The following is a 22541-nucleotide window of genomic DNA, read 5'->3' as shown; positions in this document are numbered from 1 at the left end:
TATTAAACTCAATGGTGCTATTGTCTTTAGTGTTGTAAAGCAAAGGGTAGCTAACTAGAAGGCTGGTGGTGAGTGGCTAGCCACGGGGAAGCAAGAAAATCACCTGCACAATCGGAGGTGGAGAACGAAGTGGACCCTGTCTGCCTGCACTCATTGCTTGCTCCCTGCAGCTCACCAGCTAATGTAGGCTGTGTGTGAAGTAGTTTGACTCGTCCTTCCCACAGCTGAACAGACCTGCGCTGTGCATCTGTGCTGCTAATATTAATAGTGTTTATCATTGAAAAGCTCTCATTCTCTCCAAAAACTCTTATCCAGTCCATTTAGTAGTCAGATTTTTGTCATATAGATCATTTAGTCGTGTCTCGTTTTAGTAAACTGAAATGAAAAAAACTAAACATTTTTGCTTATGGTCTCGTCAATTGCCACTGCAAAAATATGTTAGACAAAATATTTTAGTCGCTACTTTTGATGACTAAATTAACATTGACACACATGGTCAACAGGACAGGGGAGTCATTGGGAACAGTAGAGTCTAGTTGTCATGGCGTCTGTTGGCTGACTCAGGGGAGACTGACAGTATAATGAACATGGATTGGTTCTTAATTAATCTATGGCAATTATTTTCATTACTGGAGAGCACATTGGCAGCATTTGTCCTTTACACAGAACAGGTAATCTGAAAAGATATCTCGGAGAAGCTGACACACACAGATATGCACGCTCACAGATACATACACACAAACACACACACGCTCACACACACAGACACACACACCCTCACAGACACACACAGACACACACAGACACACGCTCACACACACACACAGACTCACACACACACGCACACGCACACGCACAGACACACACACACACACAAAAAGACAGACACTTACATGCTCACAGACATTCAGCTCAGCTCAATATAATCAGATAGTTCTAAATTATTGATTAAAAGTCACAACACTATTCCTCTGTCACCCAATCACATTCTCAGATCCATGCTCCAGCTTCCTGATTAAGCATTCCTTCCTGGTCTACATCATCATCGACAGGTTAATTGACATTCCATCTGACCTAAGGTCGATGTCCGTGGCCCCGCAGAAATGTAAATTGCATTTTTTTTTAAATCCCCCAAAAATCCCTGTCAGTTTAAACTAGAGAAATTTGCCTTTTTGAATTAGATGCATCTTTATCCACCGATGTTGCACTTGCTCGTCTGTGGTGAAAGGTGACAGAGCTAGAGTGGTGTTTGTCAGACCATGAGACATCCCGAAAAATCGGTCTTCTCACAAAATCTTCTGTGGCTTCCGAACGGTTTGGCCTACAGAACTATTGAGACTCTCACAAACATGTACGTGTCGGTTGTTTTTCTATAGGACATCCGCATGCCTCACAGGACTCGTCTGAAGGTCCCCTGGTACTAGTTGAAAACATGAAAGGAAGTACAGTGCCTTTCCGAAAGTATTCAGACCCCTTGATGTTTTCCACATTTTGTTACGTTACAACATTAACTCTAAAATGGTTCAAAGAAAAATACACTGTGCCTCATAATGACATCACAATACCCCATAATGACATCACAATACCCAATAATGACAAAGCAAAAATCTGTTTTTTCAAAATGTTTGCTAATGTATTAAGAATAAAAACAGAAATACCTCATTTAGATAAGTATCCAGCCCCTTTGCTATAAGAATTGAAATTGAGGCAACTACCCTAGCACAAGTATCTGAATGTCATTGAGTGGCCCCTTCAGAGCCCGGACTTAAACCCGATTGAGCACTTCTGGAGAGACCTGAATATAGCTGTGCAGCAACACTCCCCATCCAACCTGACAGAGCTTGAGAGGATCTGCAGAAAAGAATGGGAGAAAATCCCCAAATACAAGCTTGTAGCATCAAACCCAAGAAGACGGATGTAATCGCTGCCAAAGGTGCTGCAACAAAGTAAAGGGTCTGAATACTTACATAAATGTGATATTTCCGGTTGTATTTTTAATAAGTTAACAAATGTTTTGTCATTATGGGGTATTGTGTGCAGATTGATGACAAAAAAAACTATTGAATCTATTTTATAATAAGGCTGTAATGTTGCAAAAAGTGGAAAAAGTAAAGTGGTCTGAATACTTTTCCAATTGCACTGTTTAGTGACAAAAACTGTTATAAGGGGTAAAAACGTCTTAGGTAAGGTAATCTTGTAGTTAATCCCACCACAGTGTCCGATTTCAAATTGGCTTAACAGCGAAAGCACCAAAAACGATTATGTTAGGTGACCACCAACTCACAGAAAAACACATAAAATGAATGAATCACTAACCTTTGATGATCTTCATCAGATGACACTCATAGGACTTCATGTTTTGTCTGATAAAGTTAATATTTATAGCAAAAATCTGAGTTTACATTGTGTTCACTAGTTCCAAAAACATCCAGTGATTTTGCATAGCCTCCTCAATTCAACAGAAATACTCATCATAAATGTAGATGAAAATACAAGTTAAACACATGGAATTATATATATACCTCTCCTTAATGCAACTGCTGGTTCAGATTTCAAAAAAACTTTACGGAAAAAGCAAACCATGCAATAATCTCAGATGGCACTCAGAAAATAAATACAATTATCCGCCATGTTGGAGTCAACAGAAATCAGAAATCACATTATAAATATTCCCTTAGCTTTGATGATCTTCATCAGAATGCACTCCCAGGAATCCTAGTTCCACAATAAATGCTTGTTTTGTTCAATAATGTCCAGTATTTATGTCCAAGTACCTACTTTTGTTAGCGCGTTTAGTACACAGATCCAAACGCTCGTGCAGGTCCATCCGAACGTCGGACGAAAACTTCAAAAAGTTATATTACAGGTCGAAGAAACTTGTCAAACTAAGTATAGAATCAATCTTTAGGGTGTTGTTATCATAAATCTTTAATAAAGTTCCTAGTCTGAGAATTCATATGTCTGTAGGAAAGCCATGGAACGCAGGTCGCTATCATGTGAATTGCGCGTGACCAGCCCTTTGCTCTCTGCCAGACACCTGGCTCATTCAGCTCCCATTCAGCCCCACAACACAGTAGAACTCTCATTAAATGTTCTAAAGACCGTTGACATCTAGTGGAAGCCCTAGGAAGTGCAACTTCATCCATATCCCAATGTGAATTCAATAGGAGCTGGGTTGAAAATCGACCAACCTCAGATTTCTCACTTCCTGTTTGGATTTCTTCTCAGGATTTGGCCTGCCATATGAGTTCTGTTATACTCACAGACATCATTCAAACAGTTTTAGAAACTTCTGAGTGTTTTCTATCCAATACGAATGATAATATGCATATATGTTAGCAACTGGGACTGAGGAGCAGGCCGTTTACTCTGGGCACCTCTGGCACCTTTCATCCAAGCTACTCAATACTGCCCCCAGCCATAAGAAGTTTAAAATACATGGTATGTCCTCGTCTTTTTTATATCTCTAAGATTTAGGACAGACACTTCAGAACAAACTTCCCTAAGATGATTTATTTGGGACTATCGGTTCTATGTAGTGAATCTGTTATTAAATGCTTTTGTATGGGCGAATAGAAGTAATGCCAAATAAAATTGTTCATCAAATTAGTTATTTTTATGTTTATACTTCAAGGGATCTTAAAATTCAAAATCAAATTGCTAAATGATCCTTGGTATCATCTTTTTTAAAACAATTCCGTGTAGCTTAAGAGAACCTCCCCGCCCCTGCTTAAACAGGGTTTAGACTCTTATGGGTTAAATCTCTTTGTTGATTCAATTGGCCAAATCACTGGTGGCAGGGCGGCTTTGTCACCTCATTACTGGCTTTAATTAACACTTTCAGTGAGCCACAGGATTGGATAAGTTCTGTGTTAATAATGTATAAACATAGGGGAGGGTCCTTGGTTAATATAACTGGTCTATAATGTTAGAGACATAACATGAACAATAACAGACAACAGAAAAGAACCGAATAACAACAAATTATATGTATATACTGTACAGTACCAGTCCAAAGTTTGGACACACCTACTCATTCAAAGGTTTTTCTTTATTTTTACTATTTTCTACATTGTGGACTAATAGTGAAGACATAAACACTATGAAATAACACATATGGAATCATGTAGTAAGCTAAAAAGTGTTAAAATATATTTTATATTTGAGATTGAGATTTGAGATTCTTCAAAGTAGCCGGCCTTTGGCATGATGACAGCTCTGCACACTCTTGGCATTCTATCAACCAGCTTCATGATGTAGTCACCTGGAATGCATTTCAATTAACAGGTGTGCCTTGTTAAAAGTTAATTTTCTGGAATTGATTTCCTTTTTAATGCATTTGAGCCAATCAGTTGTGTTGTGACAAGGTAGGGGTGGTGTACAGAAGATAACCCTATTTGGTAAACGACCAAGTCCATATTATGGCCAGAACAGCTCAAATAAGCAAAGAGAAACTGCAGTCCAGCATCACTTTAAGACATGAAGGTCAGTCAATCCGGAAAATGTCAAGAACTTTGTCAAAATATAGAAAAAGCCTATAATGAGTAGGTGTGTCAACACTTTTGACTGGTACTGTATATGCCATTTCACAGATGATTTTATCCAACGTGACTTACAGTCATGCGTGCCGTCATTAGATGGAGTAGAAATCGAAAGAGAAAGATTGCCATTATCCATACTCTCCAATCACGTCCTCTCTGCATCCTTTCCTTCATATCAAACAAATGTTAAACCAAGACCAAGGCCTCTTTTCACAAAGTATCTCAGAGCAGGAGTGCTGATCTCGGATCAGGTGCTTCCTCTTAATAATTATGAATTAAAAGGCACAGCTGATCCTAGAGGTGTTTTCCTATGTCCAGCATTTTTCCAAATACCGTCCCAGTTGTGACAAGTGAATGATTGAGGTGAAGGAACTAATCTCAGACTATTGTGAATGAATAAATGAATGAATGAATTAAATAAGTATGTTTGGGGGTCAAATAGCCAGTTGCTCTGACACATGAACAAACAATAGAACAATGAAATGATTCACAGTAGCACATCTTCTGGTGTTCTGTGCAGTTCGCACCGCAAAATATACATTTACGATAGTAGATAAGGTTACCCAAGCAATAATAAAAACCCTCAAGCAGTAAAACTATAAATAAACTCAATGCAGATAAATGAAACCTGGTCCGCCACACAGAGAAGATTCAAGTCTGAGACTACACTCAATCTATACCCTTCACGATATGTGGGGCGGCAGGTAGCCTAGTGGTTAGAGCTTTGGACTTGTAACTGAGAGGTTGCAAGATTGAATCCCTGAGCTGACAAGATAAAATCTGTCGTTCTGCCCCTGAACAAGGCAGTTAACCCACTGTCCCTAGGCCGTCATTGAAAATAAGAATTTGTTCTTAACTGTGATGCTGAGTTAAAGAAAGGTTAAATAAAACATGTCTGGAATGAAATATGTCATTTAATTATCGATAGCCTTTTGTCAGGACTTATGTAAAATACAATTAAATTCAGCAAAAGGAAATACACAGTGAACAAAAATGTCTTTCTCCTCATTGCTCAGCCACATAATACCAGAGAATACCTGGTGTTTTTTTTGCCTGTGGAAGACAACCTGCCACTATGTCTATCATATGAACACTTCACAGTGACATGTCTGTCTGTCTGTCCCTCAGGGCTCTGTAGCTCTGTCAGTTAGTATCAATCTGACAGTCTCTTACTGGGATATTAAACCTCTCTGATCTCTCGTCACACTCAACCAGATACATGATATCAGGAGGTGTTTCATCTCTCTGTTTCAACTCTATTTAGTTCTTTATCTCTCGCACTCTTTATATCTCTCTCTATTTTAATATCTCTCTCTTTATATCTCTCTCTATTTTAATATCTCTCTCTTTATATCTCTCTCTATTTTAATATCTCTTTATTTATATCTCTCTCTATTTTAATATCTCTCTCTTTATATCTCTCTCTATTTTAATATCTCTTTATACCTCTCTCTATTTTAATATCTCTCTCTTTATATCTCTCTCTATTTTAATATCTCTTTATATCTCTCTCTATTTTAATATCTCTCTTTATATCTCTCTCTATTTTAATATCTCTCTCTTTATATCTCTCTCTATTTTAATATCTCTCTCTTTATATCTCTCTCTATTTTAATATCTCTCTCTTTATATCTCTCTCTATTTTAATATCTCTCTCTTTATATCTCTCTCTATTTTAATATCTCTCTCTTTATATCTCTCTCTATTTTAATATCTCTTTATTTATATCTCTCTCTATTTTAATATCTCTCTCTTTATATCTCTCTCTATTTTAATATCCCTCTATCTCTCTCTATTTTAATATCTCTTTATATCTCTCTCTATTTTAATATCTCTCTCTTTATATCTCTCTCTATTTTAATATCTCTCTCTTTATATCTCTCTATTTTAATATCTCTCTCTTTATACCTCTCTCTATTTTAATATCTCTCTCTTTATATCTCTCTCTATTTTAATATCCCTCTATCTCTCTCTTCTATTGTCTTACTCTATCACTTTCCCCTTTTTTACACTCTTTCCCAACAAACTCGCACCTTACCACTTTCCTTCTCTCTCCATCTCTCTACCTTTACCTCAATCTTCCACCCCCTCTTCCCATCTCTTCCCCCCCTCTTTTTCTCTCTACTCCCCCTTTTTCTTTCTCTTCTCCCTCTCTCTCGCTTGTTCTGTCTTCATTGTACCTTGAGGTGTCTCCCCACTCGTCTCTCCTCTATCCTATTGCACTTGGTATGACGGGTATAAATGTAGCTTTGGGTAGAGCAGCTGATGGTACATAATAAAATATTGATCGGGACGTAATTGTAGAGATTGTCAGCAGTTGCATTGCCCCTGCGTTGAGGGAGGGTGTGTGTGATTCCCAGGTGGAGTCTTTACAGCTCTGAGGACGAAAGGAGTGTTTGTGTATATTGGCTGGATGCCAGGAAGCGATACATAGAAAGATAAAGAGGGAGAGAGAGAGCTGGAGGGAGGGAGTGGAAGTGAGAGAGACAGAGAGAGAGAGAGATTATCTACTTCACTTGCTTTGGCAATGTTAACATGTTTCCCATGCCAATAAAGCCCCTTTAATTGAGAGAGAGAGAGAGAGAGAGAGAGAGAGAGAGAGAGAGAGAGAGGGAGAGAGAGAGAGAGAGTTCATTTTAAGCCCATTACTTGTACCTAAGCCATCATCTGTGTGCAAACGAGTCCAGTTGAATGTGCTATCAGGGAGACCACAGCATGCTGAAGACAGATGTACTGTGAGAGAGAAAACAATACATTGAATCAGTCTCTCCTGAAGAGAGTGATGGGGGGAAACGAGCAATGGGCAAAAGCATGGGGAGCGTGTGTGTGTGTGTGTGTGTCTGTATGTGAGCGTGCACGTGAAAATGTCATGTTGTTATGTTGTGCATTTCTCAACCGAAACAAGATGTGTGACAGCAGATGTTGTGTCTGACACATTTCTATACTCTCTCTCTCTCTCCCTCTCTCGTTCTGCCTCTCTGTCTCTCTGTCTCTCTCTCTCTCTCTCTCTCTCTCTCTCTCTCTCTCTCTTGCTCTGTCTCTGTCTCTCTCTCGCTCTGTCTCTGTCTCTCTCTCTCTCTCTCGCTCTCTCTCTCTCTCTCTCTCTCCCCCTCTCTCGCTCTCTCTCTCTCTCTCTCTCTCTCTCTCTCTCTCTCTCTCTCTCTCTCTCCCTCTCTCGCTCTGTCTCTCTCTCGCTCTCTCTCACTCTCTCTTCTGCTCTCTCCCTCTCTCGCTCTGTCTCTGTCTCTCTGTCTGTCTCTCTCTCTCTCTCTCTCTCTCTCTCTCTCGCTCTGTCTCTCTCTCTCTCTCTCTCTCTCTCGCTCTCTCTCACTCTCTCTTCCGCTCTCTCCCTCTCTTGCTCTGTCTCTGTCTCTGTCTCTCTCTCTGTCTCTCTGTCTCTGTCTCTCTGTCTCTCTCTCCTTATGTCCCCCCCCTCCCCCTTGCTCTCCCCCATAACAGAGGCGTCCATCTTGAGTTATGACGGCAGTATGTACATGAAGGTGGTGATGCCCCAGGTGATGCACACGGAGGCGGAGGACGTGTCTCTGCGTTTCATGTCCCAGCGGGCCTACGGCCTGCTCATGGCCACCACCTCGCGAGACTCGGCCGACACGCTGCGTCTAGAGCTGGATGGGGGCCGGGTCAAGCTCACGGTCAACCTAGGTATCGTATTACACTACCGACGACACCACGTGTTGAAAAACTCTCTCTTTCTCTTTTCCTTTACTGTTTACATCTCTCCATTTTTTCACTTTGCCTTTGTCCATTTTTTGTTGTCATAGTTTGATTTATAGAGTAAAGGACAGCCATCATTTATGGAGTAGTAATAAACAAATATTGATATTTTTGTTTGCATGGACTTTATTGTGATCTGTGTCATAAGATATTGATTGAATAATACTCTTCATCGAAATTACTATACATTTGAACTAATTCACTTTTTTTCCATTATTTAAGCTGCTTTATTCTGAAATTTATTGTTACTTAAAAACATGCTGTCTGGCCCATCTTTTGAACAGATAAAACATAGCCATTTTCACAGTTCTAACATAGCATTTTATATAGTCCTAACATAGCATTTTATATAGTCCTAACATAGCATTTTATATAGTCCTAACATAGCATTTTATATAGTCCTAACATAGCATTTTATATAGTCCTAACATAGCATTTTATATAGTCCTAACATAGCATTTTATATAGTCCTAACATAGCATTTTATATAGTCCTAACATAGCATTTTATATAGTCCTAACATAGCATTTTATATAGTCCTAACATAGCATTTTATATAGTCCTAACATAGCATTTTATATAGTTCTAACATAGCATTTTATATAGTCCTAACATAGCATTTTATATAGTCCTAACATAGCATTTTATATAGTCCTAACATAGCATTTTATATAGTTTTAACATAGCATTTTATATAGTCCTAACATAGCATTTTATATAGTCCTAACATAGCATTTTATATAGTCTTAACATAGCATTTTATATAGTTTTAACATAGCATTTTATATAGTCCTAACATAGCATTTTATATAGTCCTAACATAGCATTTTATATAGTCCTAACAGCATTTTATATAGTCCTAACATAGCATTTTATATAGTCCTAACATAGCATTTTATATAGTCCTAACATAGCATTTTATATAGTCCTAACATAGCATTTTATATAGTCCTAACATAGCATTTTATATAGTCCTAACATAGCATTTTATATAGTCCTAACATAGCATTTTATATAGTCCTAACATAGCATTTTATATAGTCCTAACATAGCATTTTATATAGTCCTAACATAGCATTTTATATAGTCCTAACATAGCATTTTATATAGTCCTAACATAGCATTTCATATAGTCCTAACATAGCATTTTATATAGTTTTAACATAGCATTTCATATAGTCCTAACATAGCATTTTATATAGTCCTAACATAGCATCTTCGTAGTCCTGACATAGCATTTTATATAGTCCTAACATAGCATTTTATATAGTCCTAACATAGCATTTTATATAGTCCTAACATAGCATTTTATATAGTCCTAACATAGCATTTTATATAGTTTTAACATAGCATTTTATATAGTCCTAACATAGCATTTTATATAGTCCTAACATAGCATTTTATATAGTCCTAACATAGCATTTTATATAGTCCTAACATAGCATTTTATATAGTCCTAACATAGCATTTTATATAGTCCTAACATAGCATTTTATATAGTCCTAACATAGCATTTTATATAGTCCTAACATAGCATTTTATATAGTTTTAACATAGCATTTTATATAGTCCTAACATAGCATTTTATATAGTTCTAACATAGCATTTTATATAGTCCTGTAAGAAAACAACATTTGAGACAGTCACAGCACCACGAGATAAAAAAGTATATTTTCATTTAGAGCCTGAGTAGAAGACTACTGCTAAACAGAACACTAGCACTAAACAGAACACTGGCACTAAACAGAACACTGGCACTAAACAGAACACTGGCACTAAACAGAACACAACCTCTAAACAGAACACTACCACTAAACAGAACACTATTGCTAAACAGAACACTAGCACTAAACAGAACACTAGCACTAAACAGAACACTGGCACTAAACAGAACACTGGCACTGAACAGAACACAACCACTAAACAGAACACTACCACTAAACAGAACACTATTGCTAAACAGAACACTACCACTAAACAGAACACTACCACTAAACAGAACACTACCACTAAACAGAAGACTACCACTAAACAGAACACTACCACTAAACAGAAGACTACCACTAAACAGAACACTACCACTAAACAGAACACTATTGCTAAACAGAACACTACCACTAAACAGAACACTACCACTAAACAGAACACTACCACTAAACAGAAGACTACCACTAAACAGAACACTACCACTAAACAGAACACTAGCACTAAACAGAACACTACCACTAAACAGAACACTACCACAAAACAGAACACTACCACTAAACAGAACACTACCACTAAACAGAACACTACCACTAAACAGAAGACTACCACTAAACAGAACACTACCACAAAACAGAACACTATTACTAAACAGAACACTACCACTAAACAGAACACTACCACTAAACAGAACAGTACCACAAAACAGAACACTACCACTAAACAGAACAGTACCACTAAACAGAAGACTACCACTAAACAGAACACTACCACAAAACAGAACACTATTACTAAACAGAACACTACCACTAAACAGAACACTACCACTAAACAGAACACTATTACTAAACAGAACACTACCACTAAACAGAACACTACCACTAAACAGAACAGTACCACAAAACAGAACACTACCACTAAACAGAACAGTACCACTAAACAGAAGACTACCACTAAACAGAACACTACCACTAAACAGAACACTACCACTAAACAGAACACTACCACTAAACAGAACACTACCACTAAACAGAACACTACCACTAAACAGAACACTATTGCTAAACAGAACACTACCACTAAACAGAACACTACCACTAAACAGAACACTACCACTAAACAGAACACTACCACTAAACAGAACACTACCACTAAACTGAACACTAATGCTAAACAGAACACTAGCACTAAACAGAACACTACCACTAAACAGAACACTACCACTAAACAGAACACTATTGCTAAACAGAACATTACCACTAAACAGAACACTACCACTAAACAGAACATTAGCACTAAACAGAACACTACCACTAAACAGAACACTACCACTAAACAGAACACTACCACTAAACAGAACACTACCACTAAACAGAACACTACCACTAAACAGAACATTACCACTAAACAGAACACTACCACTAAACAGAACACTACCACTAAACAGAACACTACCACTAAACAGAACACTAATGCTAAACAGAACACTACCACTAAACAGAACACTACCACTAAACAGAACACTACCACTAAACAGAACTACCCCACTAAACAGAACACTACAACTAAACAGAACACTACCACTAAACAGAACACTACCACTAAACAGAACACTAATGCTAAACAGAACACTAGCACTAAACAGAACACTACCACTAAACAGAACACTAGCACTAAACAGAACTACCCCACTAAACAGAACACTACCACTAAACAGAACACTACCACTAAACAGAACACTACCACTAAACAGAACACTACCACTAAACAGAACTACCCCACTAAACAGAACTACCCCACTAAACAGAACACTACCACTAAACAGAACACTACCACTAAACAGAACACTAATGCTAAACAGAACACTACCACTAAACAGAACACTACCACTAAACAGAACACTACCACTAAACAGAACACTAATGCTAAACAGAACACTAACATTAAACAGAACACTATTGCTAAACAGAACACTACCACTAAACAGAACACTATTGCTAAACAGAACACTACCACTAAACAGAACACTAGCACTAAACAGAACACTACCACTAAACAGAACACTAGCCCTAAACAGAACACTAATGCTAAACAGAACACTAACACTAAACAGAACACTACCACTAAACAGAACACTACCACTAAACAGAACACTAGCACTAAACAGAACACTAGCACTAAACAGAACACTACCACTAAACAGAACACTACCACTAAACAGAACACTAATGCTAAACAGAACACTATTGCTAAACAGAACACTAGCACTAAACAGAACACTAGCACTAAACAGAACACTACCACTAAACAGAACACTACCACTAAACAGAACACTAATGCTAAACAGAACACTAATGCTAAACAGAACACTAATGCTAAACAGAACACTAACACTAAACAGGACACTACCACTAACCCGAATGCTATTGCTAACCATAACACTTTTACTATTATAATATAATGTATATAATATGTCTTTGTTAGCATTGTAAAATGCTGTGACTTTCTAAGAGCTGTCCGCATGCTTCCCAGAATAAACAGTTTGGAAGAATTTGTGCATATATTATGACAACATTTTTTGCCTCTTTTGTTTGATTTGGACTTCAGTAAAATACATTTTCGGTTGTTTGGGCAAACAAGATATTTTTTTGAGGCAAGCCGAAGTCGGTAGCCGAAGTCGGTAGCCGAAGTCGGTAGCCGAAGTCGGTAGCCGAAGTCTACACCCCTTCATTGGTGATTGATCAACAATAGGGATTCTTCAGTAAAAACTTTGTCATTAAACGAGAGACAACGCGTTTCATGCACATTCTTTTCATTTAGAAATGCTGCACCAAAGATTTTACTTGTAAAACTGCGGGACTAAGATCTCATTGGCAAAAAATATATAAATTAATGACACTCTTTTTTTTTGTTATCTTAGATTATTTCGGACTATTTTGAGGTAGTGTATACTGGAGACGGTGTCTCAACATGGACAAACGTTACTATTGTAGCTGTTTTCTAGTTTGTCAAGCGAATGTCTTTTAACCAGAGTATAGGAGAACACTCATTCGGTCCGCCAGCAGAACGGAAGGATTCTGATTCCTCCAACTCATTCTCACTTAGAGGAAATTGAGAAACAAAAAGCTCTACTTTACATTTTCCACTAACATCATCTTCTTGTCATCAAGTTGTAACTTCTTGACTTTTGATTTTGTATTTGTTCTCCTTGTCTCTGTTTATGGTGTACTCATACTATATACACTCTCTGCGAACAACTCCATTTCCCATCATGCTTTGTCAAAAGATGGTATTCACCCCTTCAAAGGCCTTAAGCCTGCGGCCCGTCAGGCGAACAGCCCGAGAACAGAGCCCAGCCAAACCTGCAGCTGGCTGCCCCCCCCCCCCCCCCCCCCTCAGACAACCAACACCACTGTGTTGCATAACGGAAAGAAGCACTAGTTTACATGACCTGTATTTACACATTTTATCCTTAAGATTGAATAAAGCTTTATTAAAGCTGGATATTTGTCATAATAGTTTGTAGTCATTATTATAATAGGTACAGTAGTATTGATAGGCTACGTTACTTATTGAAGTTGTTCAATAAGTTGTACTTTTACCTATATACAAGTGCAATGCAACTACCATTATTTGCTTGCACAAAATTACTCTACGCAATTAACCTTTTTGTATGAAGTGCAATGTCAATAACGAGCATCACATATCCACATTTATGCGTTGAAGAGGTAGATATTCTTTATGCGTTTCATCTAAACTCATATGATACATAATTTCATAGAAACAACATATATTTCTACAGTCTCTATCCTGTGCTGTTAGATACAAGGGTCTTATGCCTCTGCATGGTTCTGGTGCTGATTGGATCGCGGCTGTTCGCTCCCACTTTTCTGTTGCGGTTGACGACACATGAAACCCACCAGCCACATAGTGACACACCCAGAATGTCCATCGTCTGATCCCAAAGGCCGTCTCAAAATGGCAGCCACATAAACCTTTACAACAGGCAGGAATCTGTTGTCAGTGAAGGAGTCAATTATCTTTCACTAATCAATTCACTTTTTGATATTGATGTTCAATATCTCAAATTGCAAATATGATTTGTGTTTGCTATGTACTTCCAGTGTTAATTAGAACAGCATTTCGCTGGGTTTCAAAGATCTGTGGCTCCATAATGAAAATCTAACACCACCTTCTTGCTAATATCAGACATATGATTTGAATAGTCTGTTTAGTCAACAGGTTGGTGTGGAGGCTTTGGAGTTGTAGACTTTGAGCTTAAAAATAAAGGAAACTCTTCCAAAATGAAAGTCTGTGCTGGGATGAAGAATCTATGTGGTTGGTCAAATAAAAGCGGCCATTTTCAAAATGTTGACAGCCAGTGTCCTTGTTATGCGTCTTTAAATAAATTACATGTGTTTATTCTAAGTGTTATAGTAGTGGTCACAGAACTCAGTTAATTTCATGACTGTAACAAGTGCTGCAAAAGTGCTATGTACATTTTACCACACAACACCCAACTAATTACCATATAAAACCATAACTATTTTTGTATATGGACCAAGAATTTGACATTTGTGAACATATTAAATCTGCCTAGTACATTACTAGTTTTATAATCATATTGCAACTGGAGTCAAACTTGTACAATTCAAGCCAGCAATTTGTAATGTAACCTAACAGTCTAACACCTAAGAATGTATAGAGACCCCTCCCCTTTTACAAAATGGCCGCATCTCTGCATGTGGACGTCCCCGGAAGGGTGGAATTCTTGTTTTTGGATGTCTGCAGCTATAACCTTGAAGGATGCAATTTCATCTGTCATTTATTCTTCCCTATCTAGACTGTGTCAGGATAAACTGTACTTCCAGTAAGTTAACACTCAAGTTTCATTTTGCTCTTGTATTATGATACTCTGCTGTTTAAAGGAATGTGTTATTTGAAGTTTGTCTTTCTTATAGTGTTGGTTGGAGAATGGCTAATGGGTGTGTCTGTCTGTTCAACTGGTCAGACCATCAGTAGACTATTGACAACACAAACATCCAAACTAGAAATAGACAGGGTGGTGATTTGTTAATCTCTTTAGGTTTTGGGTTTTATTTAAGGCAATATTTTCTTAAATAAGAACATTTCATTTCATTTCCTGTGATAGATTGTTTTTGTATGAATGTATTTTAGTTATATAAGTAGTTTCACTGCAAAAAGTTTGGTTTAAAAAAAAACGTTAAACAATATGCTTTGCCTGTTTAGAGACTTATATATATAACCCTTTTTATAATCTCTAGTATGTTTTTTCTTTTAAATGGCAGATAGGTTATTTAGCATTTAGTTTTTTTGTCGCAAAGTTGAGATTCAGAAATCACCACCTATTACGTAACTAAATGTAAAAAAAATTGTTACATGCAAACAAAGCTTCATCATAGGTGAACAATGGAGAATACCTGTTTAGTAGAAGTAACCCGATTATACAACATGATAACGAGATACAGTCTATAGAGACGTTATTCATACAGTGTAGGTCCTATCCATGTGAAATGCCACAGTTGAAGAGTCCATGGTTACTGTAGGATTTGTGTTATATTGTTAATTTGGTGAGATTTGTTTGCATCTAAATGTTTTAGCCACTAAGAATGAGCTTCGATTTGACATTAGAATACATTCTGCTGGGGAATAGGGATTTTGGGTCTTAGTACAGTCAACAATAACTGCTTTTACTCGTGATTAGGGCTCGGAAACCTTCAGTGTACAGGATGTGTGTGTGTGTGTGTGTGTGTGTGTGTGTGTGTCTGTGTGTGTAGGGGGGGGGGGGTGCATTTGCGCATGTGTGAGTGACAGATATGATTAATATTATTCTATTGGCCATTACTGGCGGACGATATGGGCCTCTGACCAATGTATTTGTATCAATGTTTAAAATAATAAATATAAGAAGAAGAAAAAATGATTGGAAAATAAATAAGTTCTTCACTGTCGCGCTCACTGTCCTCAAACTCCCTGTCATAAATCAACCAAGGCCAGCGTACATGTAGTTCCACATCTTTTAATGAAAGTGAAACCGAAACAACCAAAAAACAAACAGGTAAACAGCAAAGACACAACCGAGGTGCACACAAACACACACGGAAAAATAATTACCCACAAAACACAGGTGGGAAAAGGCTACCTAAGTATGGTTCTCAATCAGAGACAACGATTGACAGCTGCCTCTGATTGGGAACCATCCCAGGCCAAACACATAGAAATAGAAAACATAGAAAAAACACATAGAATGCCCACCCCAACTCACGCCCTGACCAAAACAAAATAGACATGAAACAAAAGAGACATGAAAAAGGAACTAAGGTCAGGACGTGACATTCACAGGATTTGATTTTACGCATATTATTCATTAGTAGCTCTTTACTCGGCGATAGAGCTATCTTTCCTTGACGCGTTACACTAAGTAAACCTATACTGTTAGGTTGAAGTGTCATGGTAGGGAGTTGGGTGTCGTGACAAACAATGGATGTTATGCCCAAATGTTAAGCAAGTGCGGTGCTAAGAGTGTCCAACTCTATGTTAACGTTAACTTTACAGCCTTTTAGTGAAGCCAGCTAAATCTGGCGTGTTATATTTAGTCTTTGTGAAGGATGTTCCTCTATGTCATTCAAATGTTTTTGGGGAGACGCTAAAAAAACTTTGCCGGTTACAAAGCTACGTTCTGATGTATTGGTTCATTGTCACTTCATAGGGACTGGTCCAAATTCACGTTTCGGCCAATTACCACCGACATTTCCATGATGAGTGCTGGCCGAGAATTATGGATATACTGACAAGATACATGTCTCTCTGCCCTGACAATTGGAGTCATTGTCCCCATAGCACCACAGCAGGCTGCCTAGCTCCCGCCTATCCTTTCTTTGGATTGGTGGATGCATCTCATTATTGTAATATTTAAAAATAAAAAAATTGATGAGGGTGGGTGACTTCAATCGCCTGTATTCAATGGAAAGAAATGCTATGCTACTAGCCTCATTCCATGAATATGCCTAGCCATCTCGAGACAACTCCGATATAAAGTATATCGGTACACTCCTAACAACCTATGCATTATGATACTTATATTTGATCAAATTAACCTCATGTAGCAAATTAGGCACCCATTTTTTGGTCGACCAAATTCGACACTCTCTATTTGACTTCCATATAAACTCCTTGCTTGGTGGGCAAAACAATGAAAAAATGCCAACTGCTGGAGGGAGACAGATTTTCTGGAAATGTAGGCCTCTCTCTTCCTCTCTAGTTGTCTGAGAGTACTTAATGCCGTTCACGAGAAATAGTGCTATCAGGGATCCTTGGGACGTTCCTACGCTAACCTGAACCTAACCCGAACCTAACCGTAACCTAACCGTAACCTAACCCGAACCTAACCGTAACCTAACCCGAACCTAACCGTAACCTAACCGTAACCTAACCATAACCTAACCCGAACCTAACCCGAACCTAACTGTAACCTAACCGTAACCTAACCCGAACCTAACCCGAACCTAACCGTAACCTAACCCGAACCTAACCGTAACCTAACCGTAACCTAACCCGAACCTAACCGTAACCTAACCGTAACCATTTGTACGGACGTCCTAACTATCCTACTATATTTCTCCTTTCAAGTGACAGAATTCAGTGGCTACAGCCCTACAATCGATGAAAACACAGCTAAATACCTTGAACATGTGTCCTATGTAGTTTATTTCCAACTGGTTAGCATGAGGCAGCTGATTCTTCAGAGCCTAGGCCAACAAAAAATTGCTGGAATCATTGCAGTTTATCGTCCCTCTTACTAGACACAGTTTCTTTTCATAAAAATATATAGTCTTTCTTGTGTTCCTAAATTCTTGAATTAATGTTCTTTCCTCAAATGTAAGAAATTAGCTTTCTTCGAATCTTTGTAGGGCTGTTTTAAAGCACAATACATTCAGAAAATGTATATATATATATATATTCATTACAGCTAAAATAATTCAAATATTGGCAGATATATCGGTTAACAGTGAATATTTTTTACTCTAATATCGGAATCAGATCCCAAAATCCCATATCGGTCAGGCTCTACCTATAATGTCTGGGGCTAATTAATGAAGGAAATAGCTATGGCATTTCAGGACAAACAACAGATAACATCAGGCTGGTCTCAAATAGCCTTTGTTATTAAAGAGCCATACAGTTTAGTATGTCTTAGTTATGAGGAATATTACGTGCTTTAGTGGAAATAATGTGAAGACTAAAATAGACTAAAATAATGACCATACCCCACCAATACTGGAACCAATATCTGCAGCTTGCAAAACAAAAAAAATCAAGGTTTTAACACTGCCAGCTGACAGCAGAAGGAAACAAGAAATGTCCAAATCAATACAGCATCCCTCCAGGGGCTCTGTGCTCGTCTGCTTCTGTCTGGCATACTCTGTTTGTGCTGACTTCAAATGAACAGCACACAAACCCATGACAGGGTGAGAACACACACACACACACACACACACACACACACACATGACAGGGTGAGAACACACACACTTACACACACACACACACACACACTGATTTGGAATAATGGAAGGGATTTCGAGTCACTATGATGAGTAAAAGCTGTGTAATTGTTGCATTGACTGCAGTGTTTTCTGCTCAATACATATTTAATACATTTTCGCCATCAAGGTGCTAGTCCAGTGTGCAGTCATGATTGAAGAAATATTGTTTTAGAAGAAAAGTATTTGTTGTTGCTTTTTAAAACAGTACCTGAACTATGTATTTCCTAAATATAACCAAACCTTTGCTTTCCACAGTATGCAATTTTAAAAGTGAAGAAAAATAAGATGCTCAAATGATCCCAAATGAATCAGAAGACAAGTCAGTTTGACATGTCAAGCTGCTCTGCTATCGTCATCTGCAATATACGCCTTCAATTACCCTGCTTCTTTGAGTGGTTATAAATAAGCTCATTATATCGCCTCCTCTATCGAAAAAGGCCCAATGTAACAGCCCCTATTGGAAAGTGGAAAGCAAAGGTTTGGTTGGTGATGCAGGATGACTTTAACTTTGTGACCAACCATCGTTCTCAGGCAAGGGACCCGAGACCCTGTATGCTGGGCAAAAACTCAATGATAATGAGTGGCATACGGTGCGCGTGGTCCGCCGGGGAAAAACCTACAAGCTCACGGTGGACGATGACATAGTAGAAGGTATTATATCATCTACAGTCTGAGAGAAACAAGGTGTCCACTTCATTTCAATTCCAGTCAATTCCGAAAGTTAAGCAGATTCCAATTCCAAATTCACCTAATTGAAAAGCATGGAAGAGAATTGGAATTGGAAGTTCAATCTACTTCCTGAATTGAAATGGAAGTGACCCCAAACCTGGAGAAAAAGTCCCTCATCTGCCACTAATTGTATGGGTGACATGTAAAGGTGTTCTGGTACAGTTTAAGGATGACATGAATTCCAACATTTGCTAATTAAGATTAACTATCCTTTCAGTGTTTTCTTATGCTATTTTTAAGTAATTATTTGAGAAGGGTGACTATAAACTGTTGACATCAATTAATAGGTCTGAATTGTTCTTGCTGAAGTGAATTAATTTGTAGTATTATGTTGTATTGAACCATATTGTACTGGCCAATATTCACCACCTATTTAAATTCAGCCCTTTGTGTTAGTATCAGACGTTGTTTCTTTTTCTTCTCTATCTTGTTTTCTTTTTTTCCACCCCATCCTCTACTCCAGGCCAGATGGCGGGCGACCACACCCGTTTGGAGTTCCACAACATCGAGACGGGCATCATGACGGAGAGACGCTTCGTCTCGACCATCCCCTCTAGCTTCATTGGACACCTACAGAGTCTCAGGTTCCTCTTTGCTCATATTCTTTGTTATATACTTTGTTATATATATATATATATATTTTTTTTTTTGTTATATATTTTTTTTAAATGCCTTCCTAACCATCTTAAATAAACATGCCCCATTCAAGAAATTTAGAACCAGGAATAGATATAGCCCTTGGTTCTCCCCAGACCTGACTGCCCTTAACCAACAAAAAAACATCCTATGGCGCTCTGCATTAGCATCGAACAGCCCCCGTGATATGCAGCTGTTCAGGGAAGCTAGAAACCATTATACACAGGCAGTTAGAAAAGCCAAGGCTAGCTTTTTCAAGCAGAAATTTGCTTCCTGCAACACTAACTCAAAAAAGTTCTGGGACACTGTAAAGTCCATGGAGAATAAGAACCCCTCCTCCCAGTTGCCCACTGCACTGAAGATAGGAAACACTGTCACCACTGATAAATCCACCATAATTGAGAATTTCAATAAGCATTTTTCTGAGGCTGGCCATGCTTTCACCTGGCTACTCCTACCCCGGTCAACAGCACTGCACCCCCCACAACAACTCGCCCAAGCCTTCCCCATTTCTCCTTCTCCCAAATCTGCTCAGCTGATGTTCTGAATGAGCTGCAAAATCTGGACCCCTACAAATCAGCCGGGCTAGACAATCTGGATCCTTTCTTTCTAAAATTATCTGCCAAAATTGTTGCCACCCCTATTACTAGCCTGTTCAACCTCTCTTTCGTGTCGTCTGAGATTCCCAAAGATTGGAAAGCAGCTGCGGTCATCCCCCTCTTCAAAGGGGGTGACACTCTTGACCCAAACTGCTACAGACCTATATCTATCCTACCATGCCTTTCTAAGGTCTTCGAAAGCCAAGTCAACAAACAGATTACCGACCATTTCGAATCTCACCATACCTTCTCTGCTATGCAATCTGGTTTCAGAGCTGGTCATGGGTGCACCTCAGCCACGCTCAAGGTCCTAAATGATATCTTAACCGCCATCGATAAGAAACATTACTGTGCAGCCGTATTCATTGATCTGGCCAAGGCTTTCGACTGTCAATCACCACATCCTCATCGGCAGACTCGACAGCCTTGGTTTCTCAAATGATTGCCTCGCCTGGTTCACCAACTACTTCTCTGATAGAGTTCAGTGTGTCAAATCGGAGGGTCTGCTGTCCGGACCTCTGGCAGTCTCTATGGGGGTGCCACAGGGTTAAATTCTTGGACCGACTCTCTTCTCTGTATACATCAATGAGGTCGCTCTTGCTGCTGGTGAGTCTCTGATCCACCTCTATGCAGACGACACCATTCTGTATACTTCTGGCCCTTCTTTGGATACTGTGTTAACAACCCTCCAGGCAAGCTTCAATGCCATACAACTCTCCTTCCGTGGCCTCCAATTGCTCTTAAATACAAGTAAAACTAAATACATGCTCTTCAACCGATCGCTACCTGTACCTACCCGCCTGTCCAACATTACTACTCTGGACGGCTCCGACTTAGAATACGTGAACAACTACAAATACTTAGGTGTCTGGTTAGACTGTAAACTCTCCTTCCAGACCCATATCAAACATCTCCAATCCAAAGTTAAATCTAGAATTGGCTTCCTATTTCGCAACAAAGCATCCTTCACTCATGCTGCCAAACATACCCTTGTAAAACTGACCATCCTACCAATCCTCGACTTTGGCGATGTCATTTACAAAATAGCCTCCAATACCCTACTCAACAAATTGGATGCAGTCTATCACAGTGCAATCCGTTTTGTCACCAAAGCCCCATATACTACCCACCATTGCGACCTGTACACTCTCGTTGGCTGGCCCTCGCTTCATACTCGTCGCCAAACCCACTGGCTCCATGTCATCTACAAGACCCTGCTAGGTAAAGTCCCCCCTTATCTCAGCTCGCTGGTCACATTGCATCTCCCACCTGTAGCACACGCTCCAGCAGGTATATCTCTCTTGTCACCCCCAAAACCAATTATTTCTTTGGCCGCCTCTCCTTCCAGTTCTCTGCTGCCAATGACTGGAACGAACTACAAAAATCTCTGAAACTGGAAACACTTATCTCCCTCACTAGCTTTAAGCACCAACTGTCAGAGCAGCTCACAGATTACTGCACCTGTACATAGCCCACCTATAATTTAGCCCAAACAACTACCTCTTTCCCTACTGTATTTTATTTATTTATTTATTTTGCTCTTTTGCACCCCCATTATTTTTATTTCTACTTTGCACATTCTCCCATTGCAAATCTACCATTCCAGTGTTTTACTTGCTATATTGTATCTACTTTGCCACCATGGCCTTTTTGCCTTTACCTCCCTTATCTCACCTCATTTGCTCACATCGTATATAGACTTGTTTATACTGTATTATTGACTGTATGTTTGTTTTACTCCATGTGTAACTCTGTGTCGTTGTATGTGTCGAACTGCTTTGCTTTATCTTGGCCAGGTCGCAATTGTAAATGAGAACTTGTTCTCAACTTGCCTACCTGGTTAAATAAAGGTGAAATAAATAAATAAAATAAAATATACTTTATCATATACTCTGTTATATACTTTGTTTTAAACTTTGTTTTAAGCTTTGTCAAATTCTTGGTCATATACGTTGTCATATACTTTGTCATATACTTTGTCATATAATTTGTTTTAAACTTTGCCATATTCTTTGTCATATACTTTGTTA

At 38.7% G+C, this 22541-nt stretch overlaps 1 protein-coding gene across 1 annotated transcript in view; it reads left to right on the top strand.

Annotated features, from left to right (window-relative positions):
• The window catches only part of LOC110505895 (neurexin-3a-like), a 614746-nt gene that overhangs the window by 199484 nt on the left and 392721 nt on the right, over positions 1 to 22541 (top strand). Inside the window, exons 11-14 of the mRNA XM_036963045.1 lie at positions 8001 to 8204; positions 14824 to 14850; positions 19079 to 19198; positions 19740 to 19860. Of these exons, the coding sequence (XP_036818940.1) occupies positions 8001 to 8204; positions 14824 to 14850; positions 19079 to 19198; positions 19740 to 19860 (472 nt within the window). The remainder of the gene's footprint in view (positions 1 to 8000; positions 8205 to 14823; positions 14851 to 19078; positions 19199 to 19739; positions 19861 to 22541) is intronic.

The sequence above is a fragment of the Oncorhynchus mykiss genome, chromosome 25 (genome assembly GCF_013265735.2).
Source record: "Oncorhynchus mykiss isolate Arlee chromosome 25, USDA_OmykA_1.1, whole genome shotgun sequence".
NCBI classification, from domain to species: domain Eukaryota; kingdom Metazoa; phylum Chordata; class Actinopteri; order Salmoniformes; family Salmonidae; genus Oncorhynchus; species Oncorhynchus mykiss.
The sequence above is the reverse complement of the archived record's forward strand: the minus strand, read 5'-3'. Positions and strand labels throughout refer to the sequence as shown.